This window comes from Micropterus dolomieu, linkage group LG02, assembly GCF_021292245.1.
Source record: "Micropterus dolomieu isolate WLL.071019.BEF.003 ecotype Adirondacks linkage group LG02, ASM2129224v1, whole genome shotgun sequence".
Classification (NCBI taxonomy): domain Eukaryota; kingdom Metazoa; phylum Chordata; class Actinopteri; order Centrarchiformes; family Centrarchidae; genus Micropterus; species Micropterus dolomieu.
In genome coordinates this window covers 21747686-21765826 of record NC_060151.1, presented here as the reverse complement: position 1 = coordinate 21765826, position 18141 = coordinate 21747686, and the positions used below count along the sequence as shown (strand labels likewise).

At 39.7% G+C, this 18141-nt stretch overlaps 1 protein-coding gene across 1 annotated transcript in view; it reads left to right on the top strand.

Annotated features, from left to right (window-relative positions):
- baiap3 (BAI1 associated protein 3) overlaps positions 1 to 16255 on the top strand; it is a 34717-nt gene extending 18462 nt beyond the window's left edge. The window contains exons 7-34 of the mRNA XM_046033238.1: positions 1353 to 1419; positions 2471 to 2684; positions 2950 to 2994; positions 3332 to 3409; positions 4171 to 4276; positions 4448 to 4555; positions 4650 to 4742; positions 5485 to 5588; positions 5679 to 5796; positions 5968 to 6092; positions 7087 to 7177; positions 8509 to 8565; positions 8685 to 8782; positions 8919 to 8970; positions 9079 to 9230; positions 9381 to 9504; positions 9972 to 10112; positions 10218 to 10313; positions 10584 to 10799; positions 11360 to 11428; positions 11530 to 11609; positions 12324 to 12432; positions 13256 to 13327; positions 13427 to 13510; positions 13908 to 14028; positions 15285 to 15408; positions 15768 to 15973; positions 16152 to 16255. Coding sequence (XP_045889194.1) covers positions 1353 to 1419; positions 2471 to 2684; positions 2950 to 2994; positions 3332 to 3409; positions 4171 to 4276; positions 4448 to 4555; positions 4650 to 4742; positions 5485 to 5588; positions 5679 to 5796; positions 5968 to 6092; positions 7087 to 7177; positions 8509 to 8565; positions 8685 to 8782; positions 8919 to 8970; positions 9079 to 9230; positions 9381 to 9504; positions 9972 to 10112; positions 10218 to 10313; positions 10584 to 10799; positions 11360 to 11428; positions 11530 to 11609; positions 12324 to 12432; positions 13256 to 13327; positions 13427 to 13510; positions 13908 to 14028; positions 15285 to 15408; positions 15768 to 15973; positions 16152 to 16255 — 3054 coding nt within the window. The remainder of the gene's footprint in view (positions 1 to 1352; positions 1420 to 2470; positions 2685 to 2949; positions 2995 to 3331; positions 3410 to 4170; positions 4277 to 4447; positions 4556 to 4649; positions 4743 to 5484; positions 5589 to 5678; positions 5797 to 5967; positions 6093 to 7086; positions 7178 to 8508; positions 8566 to 8684; positions 8783 to 8918; positions 8971 to 9078; positions 9231 to 9380; positions 9505 to 9971; positions 10113 to 10217; positions 10314 to 10583; positions 10800 to 11359; positions 11429 to 11529; positions 11610 to 12323; positions 12433 to 13255; positions 13328 to 13426; positions 13511 to 13907; positions 14029 to 15284; positions 15409 to 15767; positions 15974 to 16151) is intronic.
- Positions 16256 to 18141: the final 1886 nt, after the last annotated feature.

Below are 18141 nucleotides of genomic sequence, written 5' to 3'. Positions count from 1 at the left end.
CCAGCACCCTGAACATCAAGACTGCATTAGTCTGTGTTCTTTGTGTAATTATTGTACATTACGTACATATTGTATTGTAGTTGTATTGTTCAGATTGAATCGTAATTGTATGCTCTGCGTTACCTTGTAATAATATGAGTACAGGATTCAAGCAAAAAAAGTCATATTGTGTAAACCAGAAGTAAATGGAAACCAACTGGTGCCTGCAACAATAGAAAACTTTCTTCAAATTGTTTAACATACAGCAACATGGTTTGCAAAACTATACATTATGTGACTTGTCATAAATGTACTGAAACATGCAAAACCTCTGGTACAGTCCTTTAAATTTAGAGGCTCTTTTAGATTTAGAGGAATCAGTTAATCCTCAGTCGAGCAGCCACTGGTGGTATTTTAGTGCATTTACTGATGTTTTCTCATGCTCATAGTGTGAACACTGCAGTAGCAATAAGGTAAAAGCCTGGAGAGCCACAGCTGTAGCGCTCTGATGGAGAGTTGTGGGATGAAAGACCTGTAACTCCTGAAAGCCCCACTTTATGATTCTGTACCTTCTACTTGACTGCCAGGGACCTTTCAAATATCTCTGTTAAGAACTGTGAGCCCTTGTATTATGATAGACTGCTGGAAATGTTGCGACCACAGTGAAAATATTTTTCCTTTAAAGTTTTCTTATATCTCATTCTCTCATATTCCCATTTAGTTTTTCCACCGTGTGGCTCATAAGATACCAGATGAAGCATAGAGAATTTTTTTTTACCCTACAATTTTTTTGGTTGACACTGACGGCTTACTGTAGCTGATCTTTCATGTAAAGTCATACACAGTGAACAGAAAATTTGCCACAAAATGCCATCTATACCTAAGAAAAACCCACAGCATCAATGATTGGTTGATTACTGTCACCTGGCAAGCAATTTGCCAATTTAGTAGACATCAAAAATACGTCATATCATAAATATTTATGGAATATACATATATGTCAGATTTTGATAATTAAATGATTTTTAATTTCATTTTGCATGTGATGGCACAAACGATGAAATAATGTTTAGAAGTTGTGAAGAGGATGCCAATTTCACTCAGTTTTAATCAGCAAGGCATGTGTAAATGTTTTTTGAGCAATTTTGCTTACTCTTTTACACACATGTGCCAAAACACATGCACTGTGCTTGAAAGAATGAGAAATTCAGCGGCAGCAAACAAATTGTTCACAGATTTGAACGTATTGTTTTGAGAAAAAACAATCATTCTGTAAAAACTGTAAAGAAAACACTTGAGTAATTTACTCAATGCATGACCTTGATTTGTTACATTTACAATTTCTTACTGAACAGACATTTCTTTTTTCACAGCGAGCCAGTTTTTCCTTGAGGGTTTCTGTTATGAAAGCAAAGAATCTGATGGCCAAGGATGCAAACGGTGAGGAAGACAAAACAGTTATGTGATGTATGCCTTATCCAGCAACAACATGGAATCGAAAAGCTTTTCAATTCCGTATTGTGGAAATCGCCCAGTAAATTGTCCAGTGATTCACCTCTCGTCAGCTGACATGATAGAGTTGGCAGCGCTTCATGGAAATAAGCAGTCACGATACAATGCATAATGGGTAGAATTTTGCCCAGCCTACTCACAACTATGTAGCATCATGATGAAAGAGACTAGTAAGCAATATTAACTAGAATTTCATATCAGTCAGCAGCTGCAGTTGCTATCCTCTGACAAAAGAAACGTATATGCATAGACTTGATTTTACTTTGTTTAATTTCTATTCATGAATAGATAGGTTCATGAAAACTATTTTATAATAACATCTGCAAAGACAAATTCAATTCAATTCTATTTGTATGTTAACAGAAGTTATCTCATTGCACTTTCCATATAGAGTAGGTCTAGACCGTGCTCTTTGTAATATTATTTACTCAAATATTCCCATCATGAGCAACCCCTTGGCGAATTTTAACAGTTACAAACCTCGAGCAGAACTGATTATATGACAGCTGCATAATGCGAGGGTGTTAGTAGTTAAGGTTGGGGTGGACAGGTTATTTACATGAAACTAACTAACTGCTATGAAAAAAATGTTAAAATAAATATATAATATTTACTGTATGTATATAAGACCACGTTGTATGCGTCCTCCTATCACACATACAATGTCAGTTGTGTGAAAGCAGTCTCACAATCTGTCAAATATTGGACATCCTTTATAGTTCTTATAGTTTGTCTTTCCCCCGACCACTGAAGACTACTCGTGTCCACTTTCCATGCAAGGTGAAATTAATCTCAAACATGCCCCACTGTCAACCTCTTTACACTGATGAGAACTTTACCAAAACACAACACTGATTGTAATCACAAATGGCCCCAAGGCTGCTGTTGATATACCTTGATTGAAGATCTCCTTCACTTCTCAGGGTGATATAAGCAGCTTCATGTGTGTGATAACCTTCTTTCAATGTGTCACCGTCAGGGTATAGCGACCCCTACTGCATGCTGGGAATCCTAGTGGGCCAGAGCCCGCGGGAGGTGGAGGAGAAGAAGGAGAGAAAGTTCAGCTTCAGGAAGAGGAAGGAGAAGCTGGAGAAACGCTCCAGCACCAAGGAGGTGTTACCTGCCAAGTGTATCCAGGTGACTGAGGTCAAACCAGAGACTCTCAACCCAGTGTGGAACGAGCACTTTGTGTTGTGAGTACAACAGTTTAACTTTCATCAGAGCACTGGACATGGTGATATGTGTGAGGTGCAGAATTCACAGTTTCATTTGTTTCACACTAACGCCAAAGCTGTTAGTTATGTGACCAGTGCAGCACGTTGTCATCTCTGTGGAAGGATCACTAAAGGATTGAGGTGTTTTTGTCTGTATTTACTCATGGAGATGACAATTTAATTAAATACTTTCCTGTTTCTTTTTTGTTGTTGTTTTGTTTGTGTTTTTTGGCTTTTTTCACAGTGAAATAGATGATGCCCACAATGACCTCTTACATCTTGACATATGGTAAGATTAGATCGCAGCAACACCTTTAATTCCACCATGCTACAGGACAAAGAGGATTTTTTTCTAATGATTTTCATGAAATTAGAATAATTTAAATGTTTGTCAGCTGTTTTAGAAGTGTTTCCCTCCTCTGGTCAAAGCTCTGCTAAGAGCTGACTCTTGACTCCAGTAAAAGTTGAGTGGATCTAATGTGCTTCTTGAACTACAATGGGTCTTGATTGTAGATCTCCTTCACTTCTCCGTTCTGTTATTCGCTGTGCAAAGATAATGAAGCATGTTCTTGCGGGAGATGAGAGGTTGTAATAACCTCTGAATTATCCTTTTTTTTATTATTCAGGGATCATGACGATGATGTGTCTGTTGCTGAGGCCTGCAAAAAGCTTAATGAAGTCAGTGGACTTCGAGGAATGGGAAGGTAGAATAAGCTGTGTTTTTCCAATTTATTAGTTACTATTAATGTAATAAAGTTTAATGTAACTTAATAAAAAAGTGTTTATCCCTTTAGCTGTGTTATTCAATTTTTTTTAAGCGATAAAGTGCAATCACTAATCAAGATTTTGAGCACAGTTATATAAGTTGGTAATTCATTTATTCATCCAGTTGACATTGTGGCAGTGAATAGATGAGTCATTCAACCTGTCAATCAAAGGGGTAATTTCCATATCAATTAAGCCAAAAGTTGCAGATAATGAGTGAAGATGCCTAGATTAATTACATGTGTTAAATATACTGACACCAACTTGCTTGTTATTTTAAGGTGATCATCTGGTCTTTGTCTTTTAACCATAAAGAAAGACTGACATACAGGATAGCCCGGTGCCAATAAACCTGGGCACACAGAGAACGCAAAGAGTTCAGCCGTGTCATGAGCATACTTATTAATAGCAGGCATGTCTAATGAAAACCTGGGAATGTCAATCACAACCAATGGAGAGAAGGGTCATAATTCTGCGGTGGAAAATGCACTTTTCATCTGAGTAATAGCCAACTTTCATTAGGAAATTAAACTCATTCTGCTGATGCTCTAATTGTAAGTCAAAGTGGACACAGCATTGGCCAAATGCCTAAAAAATAAAACTGTTAGATTATAGCTCTCACAGTACAATTAAACATGAATTCAAACTGTGACAAAAAAAGGAATTTTTTTCCTCCTCGCACTGTGCTTTTCCTTGTCAGGTATTTCAAGCAGATAGCAAAGTCAGTGCGTGCTAATGGATCCGCATCATCTGGCTCAGAGGAGAACGCCGATGACTTTCTCGGATGCATCAACATCCCTTTGAATGTGAGTGTTCAAAGTGTAAAAGTTCAAAACAAACTCTCGTTAGTCAGGGGTGATGAGGCACTGTGAGAAATTGAACACAACCACAAATAGATTCCCCCCGAAGGTTACAAGGTGAAGGATTTCCCTGGATGTGTGGGAATGCCGTTAATCTGGCTGATTTCCTTTTTGCAGGAGATCCCAGTTGTCGGCTATGACACCTGGTTTAAGCTGGAGCCTCGATCGAGTACGTCTAAAGTTCAGGGAGAATGTCACCTGATACTTAAGCTCTTCACCTGCCAGGTCTGTATGGTATAACACTAATTCAGTATACAGTATAATCCTCTTGTGTAGGATATGAAGAATTATACCTTTTAAAACTCTTTTTTTCTGTCAGAGGGACACAGCTTTGTCTAAGAAAGACTCAAATGTATCCATTCACAAGAAATTGCTGTGTCAGATTGTGGAGTATGAGCACGCTCATGTTAAGGTGAGTTTCTTACAGATATTTATTAAAAGCAACTTTGATGATAAAGCTATTTTTGATTTGGGGCAGTGATGTACTCTAATGCAACAGTGTTTACTTCAGTCACTTTTTAATTGTTTGTTGTCTGCTTTTAATCATTTCACTCATGTATTATCATTTCACTTAGTTTGTTAGATTAGTCGCTTGCTTGGCCTGTCGGTTGGGACAAGCCACCAACAGCACGGCCTCTAGGGGCCACTAAATGTGATTTGAAATGATTAGGTGTTGTTCTGACTCACTGGAGTTGATTTACTCTAGTGTAAAAAACTAAATAGTAAATTGCAGTATGAACTGAACAGCAAAGCGCATACTTTCTTGTACTTCACAATGCCTCAGTTGCTGATGTGGCGGTTGATGTACAAAGTCTGTTCCGTGTTGCAGTCAGAGTAGCTGGACTCTGAATATGACTTACAGAAAGAACAGCTCATATTTCAGCAGCCAGACAGAACCACCAGTTCAATGTGGTTGAACTCTGGATTGAAAAAAATGTGTTTATCTGATTCCAGTCTGGATTTGTAAAAACAAAAAACCAAAAAACTCTTATTTAGGTTTCTAATTTTAATTTTAGTTTATAGTAAATGTTTATATTTTGCATTATTCGTTGACTGTGTGCCATTTAGCGAAATAAAAGATTTTGGTGAGTGCATATAGATTCTTCTAAATATGATCGAAATGACATGTGCTAATCTACCTCATATAATTATAGAGAGAGCCCTACAACTGGAATGGGCAGGTTTGCCCCCCAGCATGGACTGTGCTGACTCACCACGCTGTGCAAACTGATCTCTCACCTCTCCAGCAGGCCATAATGTGAGTATTAATGGAGGAATAAAATTGATCAAATCCAATATGAAAGCTTTAGCATCAGGTAAAAGGTGCATATTTTGTTTTTTAACACAGTCGCTGGCAGTGCTACAGTAGCCACCATCGGACCCAGAGGGTGTGCTACTCCCTGCTGCTTCGGCTCCTGAGGACCATCGATGCAGAGTGGGACCCCACCGCTGTGAGGGGCGACCTGGTAGGTTCTCTGCCATCGCCGTTTTAATAGGAAATAAACGTTCATCATCTGGAAACAGTCACCTCATTAGCTCAGCTCTTCACTGACATTCATCAAGGTTTTTGGTTAAGCCAAAAATGTCTCACTGCCAGTGTACTTGAAGCTATAACTGAGGGCCCTTCCTGTGTCCAGGAGAGGCAGCTGTCAGACAGCTTCAGGCTGTACACAGAGCACTGCCTGTGCCTGATGAAGAACATGCGTCAGGTTTTCCCCTGCACCAGCGCCGCTGCCATTACGCGCTACGAGCTCATGCTGAGGTAAAGTCACACTGCCATCACATTACATCACGCACTCGCCTGTGCTACCATACCAGGAACACGCTCAACATCTCACCTCAGCTGACACAGAGGGACTTCAACCAGTCAGCCATACTCTGTGGAGGAAGCAGTGTTGGGCTCCTTACTCAAACAGAAATATCCTAATCATTGCTCATTACTCATTTCAAATAAAAGAATGTAAACATTTGTTCCTGACCACCAATTTTGTTGTATAAAGTAGCTGCCAACATATTGTGGTCATAAGCAATAACTTACCTATTTTTACCGTAACATGTATTATTCCCTATATGATATTATATTATATATATTATAGATTTGAATATCGCTTATGTGCATGTGGAACATGAATCTCCACAGCTTCATGAAATCCAGGCATTCATTTTTAGACACATTGTCATTGACCAATGTGTTGCCCAAGAGGTGTCCATAAAATCATGAGAAGCAATCCATGCAAGACCCTGGATATCGGTACTAAATTTGATTGCAATCTGGTCGGTATTGCAGAGATGCGCCATCCTTTGGCCTTAGCTTCAAGTTACCATCACACAAAAGAAGGAAGTAAGGAAATGCACCAAATTAGGGAGTCTATTCCACGTAAATGTCAGCCATTAAAATCAGCTAATTATTGCAGTTCATGTTGCTATGTCACACTAATTTGAAGGAGACTGGTTTTTTTTAATAGAAACTTCCCCAGTAAGAAGTCCAGCTCTGTTCAGTGATCAACACCTCGAGGGAGATCTTTTCTACACCTCAGAAACACACACACACAAACACACACAGAGTGACTCATCTAACAGTTAAAGTTGCATCTTTCCTCTCCCGCACAGATGATGCAGGATCCGGCATACAATTAGAGTGGAAATAATTTTGTTTCATTTTAACAATATGTTCATGAATGATGTGAATGATGCAATTTCATGACCTGAAAGCAGTCTTGTACTGTAATTGGCTTTTCAATGTCTGTGTATGCCAGGGGGATTGGCTACATGCAAAACATGCGGGCCTTTAAGACTGTGTGTCCTCTTCGCAATGAACTGCATTTGGACATCACTACTGCTATCAAGGTAAGAATGAAAGTGCGCTACAAAAAAGTTCACTTAAAGGTACTCTGTAGAGTTAGTGACCAGTCGAGGTAAAGTACTGTATAAGAATGCCCCCATATAGTTTGTAATGCATAAAAGCAGACTGCTCTCAAGGACACACATGTACATCTTGAAAAAAGAGACTTGATGCACCTTTCTACCGATTAAAATGTACTGTATAGCTGTTGGTGTCATTGCTGGTGTTAAAGCAGCAATGTACCGAGAAAAGAGGAAAAGAAGACCAGAAAAAGATTGGCTGCAAATGAAGCATTTTATGTAGTAGTAAACGTATTTAAAAATATAAGCTTTAAGGATACATGTGTTTGTTTCAGTAAGAAAATCTGCATGTAAACAACATCAAATACTGCACAGGACAGCTTTAAATATAAAGGCTCCATATAGTGCCTTTCCACACACTTAGCCAAAGTGCTCATACAGAAACTAACATTTCACACAAATTTTGTACACTGGTGGAAGAGCCACCATGGGCAATTCAGGGTTCAGTATCTAGCCCAAGTACACTTTTCTATGCAGCCTGGAGGAGCCAGGGATCGAACCGCTGATCTTTCAATTATCAAGCAACCAGCTCCATCTCCTTAGCCACAGCCACCCCTATGCAGCAGTCGGCTACAATTGGCCATTCAGTGCAAAACCTTCCACATCTCTTTCGGCCTGCTCATATCCTTCCGCTAAACTCCTCCCACCAAATCCACAAGCTGGTTGCTGAGAAACCTCATCTCACGTAGGGCTCACTGTCAACAGCGAGAGTCTCGCCAAAACTCCGCTCGCTCTTGGTTTGACTCATCTTCTCAAAGATGCCCCTCCAACACTTCACGGGGAAGAGCACCTCAGGGTTCAGAGGCAGCTGCGACAACATCTAGCAGTGGGAGGAGAGGCTAGTACATCACTGCCCCCCCTCAAAAGTTTTCCCCACTGTTTGTCGCCATGCCTCTTTGTCACTTGTCACTTTGTCAATACGAACTCCATGGCATCAAACATAATGTGGCAGAAGCGCTGCGTGGAACTGGGACATGTTCATACACATCTTTTACATTATGAGCAGTAATTGACACTGCATTAGAGACTCCTCCTGGCTCTGATTGGCTGTTTTGATTGGAGAGCGTTGGATTCTTGCAAATGCCTTTTGGAGCATGAGGAGGAGCCAGATGAACGAGATTTTATTACAGATTACTCTTATACTAGTGTTGTAAGGTTTTAGCAAATATGACAAAAAGTTATTAGTAAAAGAATTCCCTACTGCAGCTTAAATTAATCCATTTATTCTCCTTAATTTGTGTAAATTATTTCAACAGAAAGGGACTGCGGAGTGGTACGAGAGCTTAATTGCACGATATAAACCAGAGGACGGGGTAAGTTTATACCGATTAATATAAGTCTGAATTATAGAAATCATTACATCTTCTAATTTTACTGACTGTGGATTGAGAGTTCATTTTCAGGATGTTGTTCATTGTGCATGACAATGTAGACTCTGGAGGAGCAGCTGAAGAATCTGGTTCAGGTGGTTGATGCTGTGTGTGCAGATGTACAGAGAGCCCAGAACACATACAACAAACTCTTCTACAGGTAAATATTAATGCTGTCCATCTCATCAACCAAAAAAAAAACAGTGTGGAAATGTTATGCTGACACAGAAACATTGATTTGCATTAGTTAATATTGAACTGGTGCCATTCCATCATTTGTTTGTTTGTTCCCACAGTGCAGTGAAAATAGATTTCTTCAGCATAGCATACAGACAGTTGGAGAAACAGGTATATCACTGAAAATTCTGTGAAATGTAATTGTGAAGTATTTTTTTAGTTATACAGTATTGGTGTTGCTGACTTTGACCCAGGTAGGCATATTCTTTCATTCTTCAGGTTGCTGATGATGTAAATGTAGCGATGGAGCGGGTTTGTGGGACTATGGAGCAGGAGAGCTCCAGACTGACTCAGACAATGGGAGAGACCATCTTTGAGCTCTTCATGTCCTTGAAAATCCTCAAAGGCTTTCGGGAGTTTCTTCCTCTCAAGTTGGTTATCAGTTTGACTCTAATGACTTTTCATAAAGCAGCGTAACAGGCTCTGACGGGTGTTTATTTGTTTGAAATGTCAGCGAGAAGATGAGACTTCAACCTTTTCTTCAGCTTTGAATTTATTAAAAATGACTTCTTTTCTTACAGGGATGCTAAAATGTTGGCCTTGACAGGCTTTCACAACTGGTTTAAGTCCTCGATTCATAAGTGGCTGCAGATTGTTCATGACAGATCCTGTGACAGAATTCGTAAAGCCGTGGAAACGGACAAGGTGAGAGTCTTCTGCCCTTGAAATTATGAAATAATGCAATGAAAAAACTGTAAGTTGGTCTTTCGTGGCATACAACTATGAGCTGGACTGCATTCAGCAGGTTATTAGATAATGTATTGATGGCGCTCTATAGTAACTTCTATTGTGTTATTTTTATTAAGAATTTGATAAGCATTATATAAAAATTTAATACAGATTCATATCATATTATAACACACTATGATGTAGTTGTCAACAGATATGAGGGCACTTTGTACGTTTACTATATTTGCTTATAAATATCTCTTGTATTGTATGTATATATATATATATATATATATATATATATATTATAGACACAAATCTTTTGTAAACTATATATATATATTTAAATATTGGCTTATATTTTTGTTTGTTTATGTTTTATTTACACACTATGCACTTTTATCAAAGCATCTTTGTTGCTTGCTGTGTTCTTATGTGAGCAGCTCGAGCCTGTGCAGCTGGCCAAACACAGCTCCTCAGCAGTGGAAGTGACAACATGCTTCAGCCAGGTACGCGAGATCTGGCTCCAGCTGTCCTGGCCAGACTCTGCGGGGGCCTTCATCTTTATCACTCGTTTGACAGACGTGAGTCTGATATCCACTGTTGCAACACTCAGACTCACATACATACTCACAGGATTTATAAGATTTTTACCGGCATTTGTGTCCTTTGTGCCCTATCTATCACAGAATTTCTGCAGCGAAGCTGTGTGCTACTCAGAGATGATGACACGCAAGATTGAGAGGAACCAGCTGGGCCGAGACCACAAGAGCTTCACAGTGCAGGTAACGCCTGTAACTAGACAGAACTGGGGGAGTGCATACAATGACTTGGGACGCAAATGTCAGCAAGTGTTCTCCCTGGCAACACAAAAGGGTTCAGCAGGAGATCAGATATGTTAACTCAAAAACAAAGCAGTTGCCTCTCATAGTCGTCAATCATTTACACTCGCACCCCATCCCTCCACTTCTCTGTAGCCCTGCTTCTTTTCCTTCTTTGTTTCTCCACCTCCACCCTCTGTTTCTCCTCTTCTGCTCCTCCTCGCTTTCTGCTAGCTCTGCATTGCCCTGAACAACACAGAGCATGTGCGCGTTTTCCTGGGTCACCTGCCGCGTGACCTTGACTGGCTGGGTGTGGAGCGGGCCATGGAGGAGTCCTGTGGCATGGAGGGGAAGGAGCAGGTGTACAAGGCTCTCAATGGGCAGCTGTTTAACATGGACATGGACCTGCAGAGAGAAGCCAAACGTCTCATCACACTGCTCACAGACAAGGTGCCATAAACAGAGCATGAGTACCTGCAGATCAACTACTAGTATGACACATGAGGCACATAAATTGTAACCTTTTTATGCTTGGGAATTGATAAACCTCCAAAGTGTGAGGTTTCTTTATGAAATATGTTGAAAAAATAACACTGTACAGATTGGAGAACAAGTCATGTCCATTGCCAAATGAAAGACTTAACAAGAATTGACATAATGACGATATGGGGTTTTCACTGAACTACGATGTGTTTAACTTCAGTGTGGAATTAGAAACTATACTATTAGAAATACATTTTGTAACCATACCTGAATTTTATCTCATATGTAATTTGGAAGTTTGCATCAAATGTAGCCATCATGGGAGTCTAGTGGTCAGTAAATTTTGTCCTGTCTTATGACCCATTGCTGCTGTTATGGCGTGCAGAGGACACATTATGCACCATTTTGTATATGTAAAGTATTTGTGAAATTGTGTTACTTTTTGTATCTGTATAAGCATTATGCACATGTGTACATATATACATACACGCTTGTATGTACAAGTGTGAGAGAATATTTTTGTGCAGATGCTGCCTGAGCTGCGGAGGTACATCCAGCACATCAGCCTGTCTCCAGACTCCATCAACAATGATGATGTAAGGCCTGGTAGTGGTTTTCTGCAGCATTATCTGTGTTGTTTGTAGCCACAGTATTTAACGTAACTAATGTAACGAGTGTTAATGTGACATTCTTCCAGGCTGTGTCTCCTCTTATGAAATACTTACAAGACACTATGGTCATCCTCACTGAAAATCTTGTGAAAGAGAATCTGACTAGGTAATTACTTTCTCCTCCTCTCTATGACTTGTTTTACAGGGACAACACACATTAATTTTAATAACTATTCTGAGCTATAACTGTGCCATAGTCTGCTTAATTGCTTCCACCTGGTATGTCTGTGCCACTAATGATAACATTTTAACACATTCAGGATCAAATTATAAAACACAAACACGACAGAATTCAGGATATAAACTCACAACAGGCACATGTGGCGCAGAATACATGTATTTTATGTATACTGTGTATATTTGCAGTAGGTACATACAGCAAATCTTGCAAAAAAAGAAAAGCCAGCTTGAAATGTGCCCCTGTCCAGTCTGTTGCCTATTTTTGCATACACATAAAACACTACATCATCAGCATGCATTTGACCAGAACAAATGCCAGCCGGAAATGACTTTTGTGGAACGTGAACTTCATAACAGACATTTATGTCAAGTTACATAACCATACTCACAGTTCCCTCTTCTGTGAATAAGATTTAATTTATTTCATAGTACCAGGTGAAAACTCTGACAGCAAATAATATGCTGCGACTGTGTATGAATGTAAGCTTTGCCATAATAATAATACTCCTCAGACATGTTTTGTGTTACAACTTATCATTATCAAGCAATCATCTGTGAAAACATGCATGAGGCCAAGTGAGGGTACAGCGGTGTAATTGGAAGAGTGTGTGAGAGTCTCATTGCGTCTGCTGCCTCGTAGAGTTCTTCAAAGCATGTGGGAGCTGCTGCTGCGGATGATCCTGGATGCGGTCGCAGAAAACAGGGGTGTTCAGGTTGAGTTCTACAACCGCTTTCAGTACACAGTGGAGGTCAGTGGTTACTCTATATCCAGTCTGCCACTAAAAAGAGTAGTCTGCTTAAAATGACGTGTCAACTCTGTAAAGATTATAATCTCTACTGTTACCATCATCCTTTAATTAGCTCAGTGTGCCTGCTGCCTTGCAATCATTAGTATATATTAGATATTTATGAAGTCACTAGGAAGTAGCACCAAAGTGTTCCTTCATGAATGACAATGTGGGAGCTACTGTATATTCTAATGCCCATTTGAGCAGCTGGCAGAGAATTGACAGATTTGCCTGAAATGTCATGGCATGCTACACGAGTGAGTTTGGCAGACAGATATCTTGTATGCCTGCCAGAGGTTTCAGAGGTTTCATGCTGTTTGTGTGAACAATAAGGGTGTGATAAGATCTCCTACCACTAGGTCGATATTAAAACTGGACGATATTTCTCGTGAGGTGAAAAGCTGTCTCATGATGAACTAAGGCGCAAACTTGCTCTGTTTGAGACTGTGAGCTGCAATTTATCAGAGGTGCTGAAGTTAACATTTATGTGGATTTGTGGTGAGATTTATGCTGATTGATGTACAGGAACAACATATCCAGAATGCCTGAGAAGCTTACTGCATTATATTCTATTCTATTTTTATATTTTGAATTGACATATGCCGCCTGAATTTTGTTCCTTTTACTGTACATAAAGGAAGACACATAAAGGCAGAAATTGATACAGAAAATTCACCAGAATGCAGGAAATGAAGTACTTATGCTTAAAATGTTCATGTAATTGAAGATTTCTTTAATATTTATTTTTATAAATAAATTATATTGTTTTTACTTAATTCTTCAGACCCTGTTGCAGTTCTTCCACGTCAAGGGAGAGGGTCTTTCCCTGGAAGACATGAAGAGTGGAGACTACAAGGTAGGATGTTTTGCCATTTTATTTAGGATGAAGGTCCTCCTGGCTAAGATGCCATTTATCTTTTTCTGTCTCTTTCTGATCATACTTGTGCTGCTTTAGGTTGTGGATGAGGAGCTCAGGCTGAATAAATGTTCCTCCTTTGAGCTGATTGAACAGTACTATCTGGAGAAGATTTCCCAACAGGTATGTTTCAGCTCACCAGCCTGACAATTTAATTTTAGCCGTGAAGTGGACAGATGTGTATTGATTGGACAGCACAACACTCTGTCTTCTGTTGTTTTACCTCTCATTGAAAATCTGCCTTCTCCTGGAGACTTGAAAAACAAGATGCTGTCAGTTGATGCAACACGTAAACTGATATATGCTGAACATGGTTTTTGTTTGGTTGTTTGTTTTTTGGAGCAGTGATAAAAAAATCCTTCTTTTAATGAATAATTCCTTCACCTTTTTCTGCTGGGGTAAACTTTAAATGAGTTGCTTATATGCTTTTCATATATTGTAACATAATTTCAATGTTACTGCACATTTACATGCTGATAATATTTATTCTCAGTGATAAAAATTGCATTTAATGTTTCAGAAAACACTCAAACATACCCGTTTTGGTCGGATCAGTGTGAAGTGCTACTATGACGCTCCAGAGCAGAGACTGACGGTGGAGATTCTGCATGCTGCAGATATCATTGCACTGGATGCCAACGGTAAAACAGTTTAGAATAAAATACAAATTGTTGTTTTAAATGTCCAGTGTGTAATATTTCTGAGGATCTATTGACAGAAATGCAATATAAAATCCATATATTTTTCCGTGTATAAAGACTGTTTTTACTACCTTCGAATTAACCATTTCTATCTACATAATTCCCACATAGTTCCCACCTTCCATGTCATGTTTCTACAGTAGCCCAAAATGGACAAACAGCGCTGCAGAGCGCGTTTGGTCACTATGTTCTTCTTGTTCTACTTCTGATAGAATTCAGGTAGTGCAGACACTTATCATTATGTTGAATATGTACGTTTGAAGAAGAAGAAGTAATAATATACAGCAGGGGTTAGCAAATAAGTTTTGCATTGGTGCAATTTTTCAGCCGTTAGATGGTGGGTGAAAATATAAGACATAAAATTTTGAACAATTGTTACAGTGTTCAGTTAGCTCAGCTGGTAAAGCATAGGACTCTCACCTTGAAGGTTGTGTGTTTGATCTCACCTTGGGACAAGTTTTTCTTTCCCTCTTCAAGAAATGAATTCTGCAGCAACTGTTTCTCAGGCTGACATTACAGCATGTGCTGCAGTGTTTTTGTTTCGGTGTTTGATCCGCATCCATCAACCTACGGACGCTTTTGCATTTCCCAGTATCTGCAAGCCGAGGACATTTAGAGGAATCACGTTTTCTGAAGGCTCTTTCAGAGGTGGTTCAAGTGGGCTACAGACTCTCTCAATTCAACTCCAAGTAAAGCATTACAGCAGTCAAGCTTCTAACGCTTTTATTTTGTAGGCTAAACCACTAATAAGGAAGTGATTATGTGAGTAACTGTTGCTGCCATGACTGAGATCTATTTCAGCATCGCTATCAAAGTATTTATTTCTTTATATTTTGCCGCTATCAAAGCACCATAATCTGACGGCGAGCCAGATATTATTGCTGGTGGGCAGTTTTGGCAAGGGTCCATAATCACAGAGAGAATTAATGTGTTTTCCTTGTCTGTGTTGGTGTAAACTACATCTATTAGGTGGTGCAGAAACAGTATCAACGTTACACACTCTTGGCTTACATTTTCAATCTTATGTCACCTTTTGTTCTGTGTCAGCCACCGTAGCTGTCCTATGCTCTTTGAAAGGGTAGGCAGCAGTGGTAGACTGGACATTTGGTTGCAATTTGCACCGCTAGATGCCACTAAATTTTACACACTGAACCTTTAAAGTTGAGTTTTCAATCACTTTTGCTGATCCTCCTCAGGTCTGAGTGACCCATTTGTCATAGTGGAGCTGTGTCCTCACCACCTGTTCCCTATGGCCAAGAGTCAACGCACGCAAGTGAAACTTAAGACACTGCACCCAGTATTTGACGAACTCTTTTGCTTGTGAGTACTATCTCCCTGCTTCCCTTTTTCCCCCTCTCTTTCTTCTTGTTTTTGCATATCAGCCTTTTACTTTAGTGCCTCCAATACTTGGTATGATCTTAAACAAATGCTAAAAATCAATACTCTACCAACCTATGGACTATTTAAAACTATGATTACAAATCTGCCAGCTTCAGTGTGTAACAATTTTAACGGATTTTTTCTACATTCTCATCTGTGTTTGTCCAATTTATTTTTAATTGGTATGTAGCTCGACATCATTGCAGATGACGGCAACCTCACTGGTTCTTTGAGATTAAATAAAGGTTTGAATGAATAAATATTCTATGCCTGATTTGTTTGGTTCCTGTGTCTTCCAGCCATGTCAGTCCTGAACAGTACAGACATAGGTTTGCCTGTTTGACCTTCACTGTGATGGACTATGACTGGCTGTCCACCAACGACTTTGCTGGTGAAGCTGTGGCTCCTCTCAGCGACTTTTGCTGGCCAGGGAGACCGAACGCCTCAGCAGCCGGCAAGACCGTCCAGCCTGTCATTCTCCACCTGTCTCGCAATAAACCCAGCGGTACATATACCTCCAGGCTTCTTGTTTTACACGGACATAATATTGGCTTCTTAGAAGACCAGAGGGTGTAGCTTTGGGTTTCCAATTACTTCTCCAATACACCATGAAAAGCCATTCAATCTGCAGATATTTGTGTCAGTTGTAGGAACTGCTCTCATCTGTTTCCTCTCCCCTCCAGAGAAGCCAATCATGAGGATGCTAGACGCTCGCATCGGAGACAGGGAGGCTCAGGAGTTTGTCCGCAGGCTGAAGGAGATTGAGAAGTCAATGGAAGAGGAGTAAAAGCTTCAGCGCTGCCTGCATTGGTGTTTTCCTGACCGTGTCTTGCGATATGTGCTTTTGTACTAGTACAATGTTTACAATATTTGAATTTTTTCCAATGTTATTGTTTGTTCAGTAATTATACCAAAATGAAAAGAGAACAAAAAAAGGAAAACAGTGAAGCTTATTGCTGTTTCCCAACTGGGAGGTGAACATCCTGTCACTGTGCAACCCTATGCTGTCTCAGTTAAACTATATTTTAGAATTTAATGGATAGTTAATCCTAAATGTCACTAGTCTATATTTTTTGTAATGAGGTTGTTGTTATATTTGTTGTATGAGCTTTGATATCATAGATAGATTTCAGAACTATTTTGTGAAAGTAGCTTACATATCCAATAGTATTCATTCAACTCTAAATCTATACCTCAGATATGCTCATTAGTTGCAGGGGAGTTTAAGGTATCGAGACTTTTCACATTCTCCATGGACATTATGGAGATGAATTGCATGAAAGCCTATTTACGATGTTTAAGCTTGAACCCACATTCATTTTCCTAATCATACAGTGGCTTACTCACAAACAGATAGGAATAAAAACACAATTGTCAAAGGAAATCATGAAGACATGAGACATAGCTCTGGGGAATTGCACTTTCTGAGACTTGGTGTTTTTAGGTCAGTCAGACAGATCAGCAGCAGGGAGGCCTAACACTCCCCTGGGGCACGCGTCACCGCTCAGGTTCATTGGACTTTTCAGATTGCTCTTCACAAAGCTCATGATGGGTCATTTAAGAGGCCAAAAACCTTGTGGTGGGAAGACCAATTCTTTTAACTCACTTCCCTCTTGCTGTCTAACACCAATAAATCAACATCTCTGCCAAAAAAAGAAAATGTGACAGTTTTGGTGGCAAGAGCACACTAATTTAAAGTTCTGCAAACTCAGCAACACTGACAAACAAATGTATCTGTCATATGTAAAATAGGTAAATGTTTTGAACAATTACAAGTTTCAAGCAGAGAGCTGGTGAGGAAATAACTGAAATGTGTACTGCGTCATTCAGTCAATGTTGTCATTTGCAACTGAACAGCATTGCAGGAGCACCATAAAATAATAGGCCTGTTTGGGTGTCATCATGAGAAGATCAATACCACTCTCACGTCCATGCAGTAAATAGGAGGCAACCACCAACTTTTAGCTTGGCTTAGCACAAAGACTGGAAGCAGCAAGCCCTGTCTCTGACTAACAGTAACAAAATGAGCCTACCAGCTCCTCTAAAGGTTATCATCATGTATGCGCCAGACTAATTCTTGAGTCTCTGCTGGTTACCTGGTGGTATCATACTAAAATATTAAAAAAGACTACTTATTTAAAGTGTTGCCAACCTGCATTAACAACAACAAGCTTTTTAATGTTAGTTTTACGTACAAGTTACTATTTCAAGTTTCATTTTGACATTTTTTTTACTTTCATTACACAGTCCACAATACAACCATCCATCTATCGTTGACCGCTTATTCTGTGTACAGGGTTCGCGGGGGGCTGGAGCCAATCCGAGTTTACATCGGGCGAAAGGCGGGGTACACCCTGGACAGGTCGCTAGTCCATCGCAGGGCCACACATAGACAAACAACCACTCACACTCACATTCACACCTAAGGACACCAATTCACCTAGCCTGCATGACTTTGGTCGGTGGGAGGAACCCACGACCTTTTTGCTGTGAGGCGACAGTGCTAACCACTGCACCACCGCGCTGCCACAATACAACCAAACAGATTTAATTTTTTTCATTAATTTATACATTTCAAATTGATGCATACATTGTTAAATGATTCACCACTTTTGTGCCTTGCTTATCCTCCATGGGCAGCTGAAAGTTTTATTCAGAACCACTTAATACTTT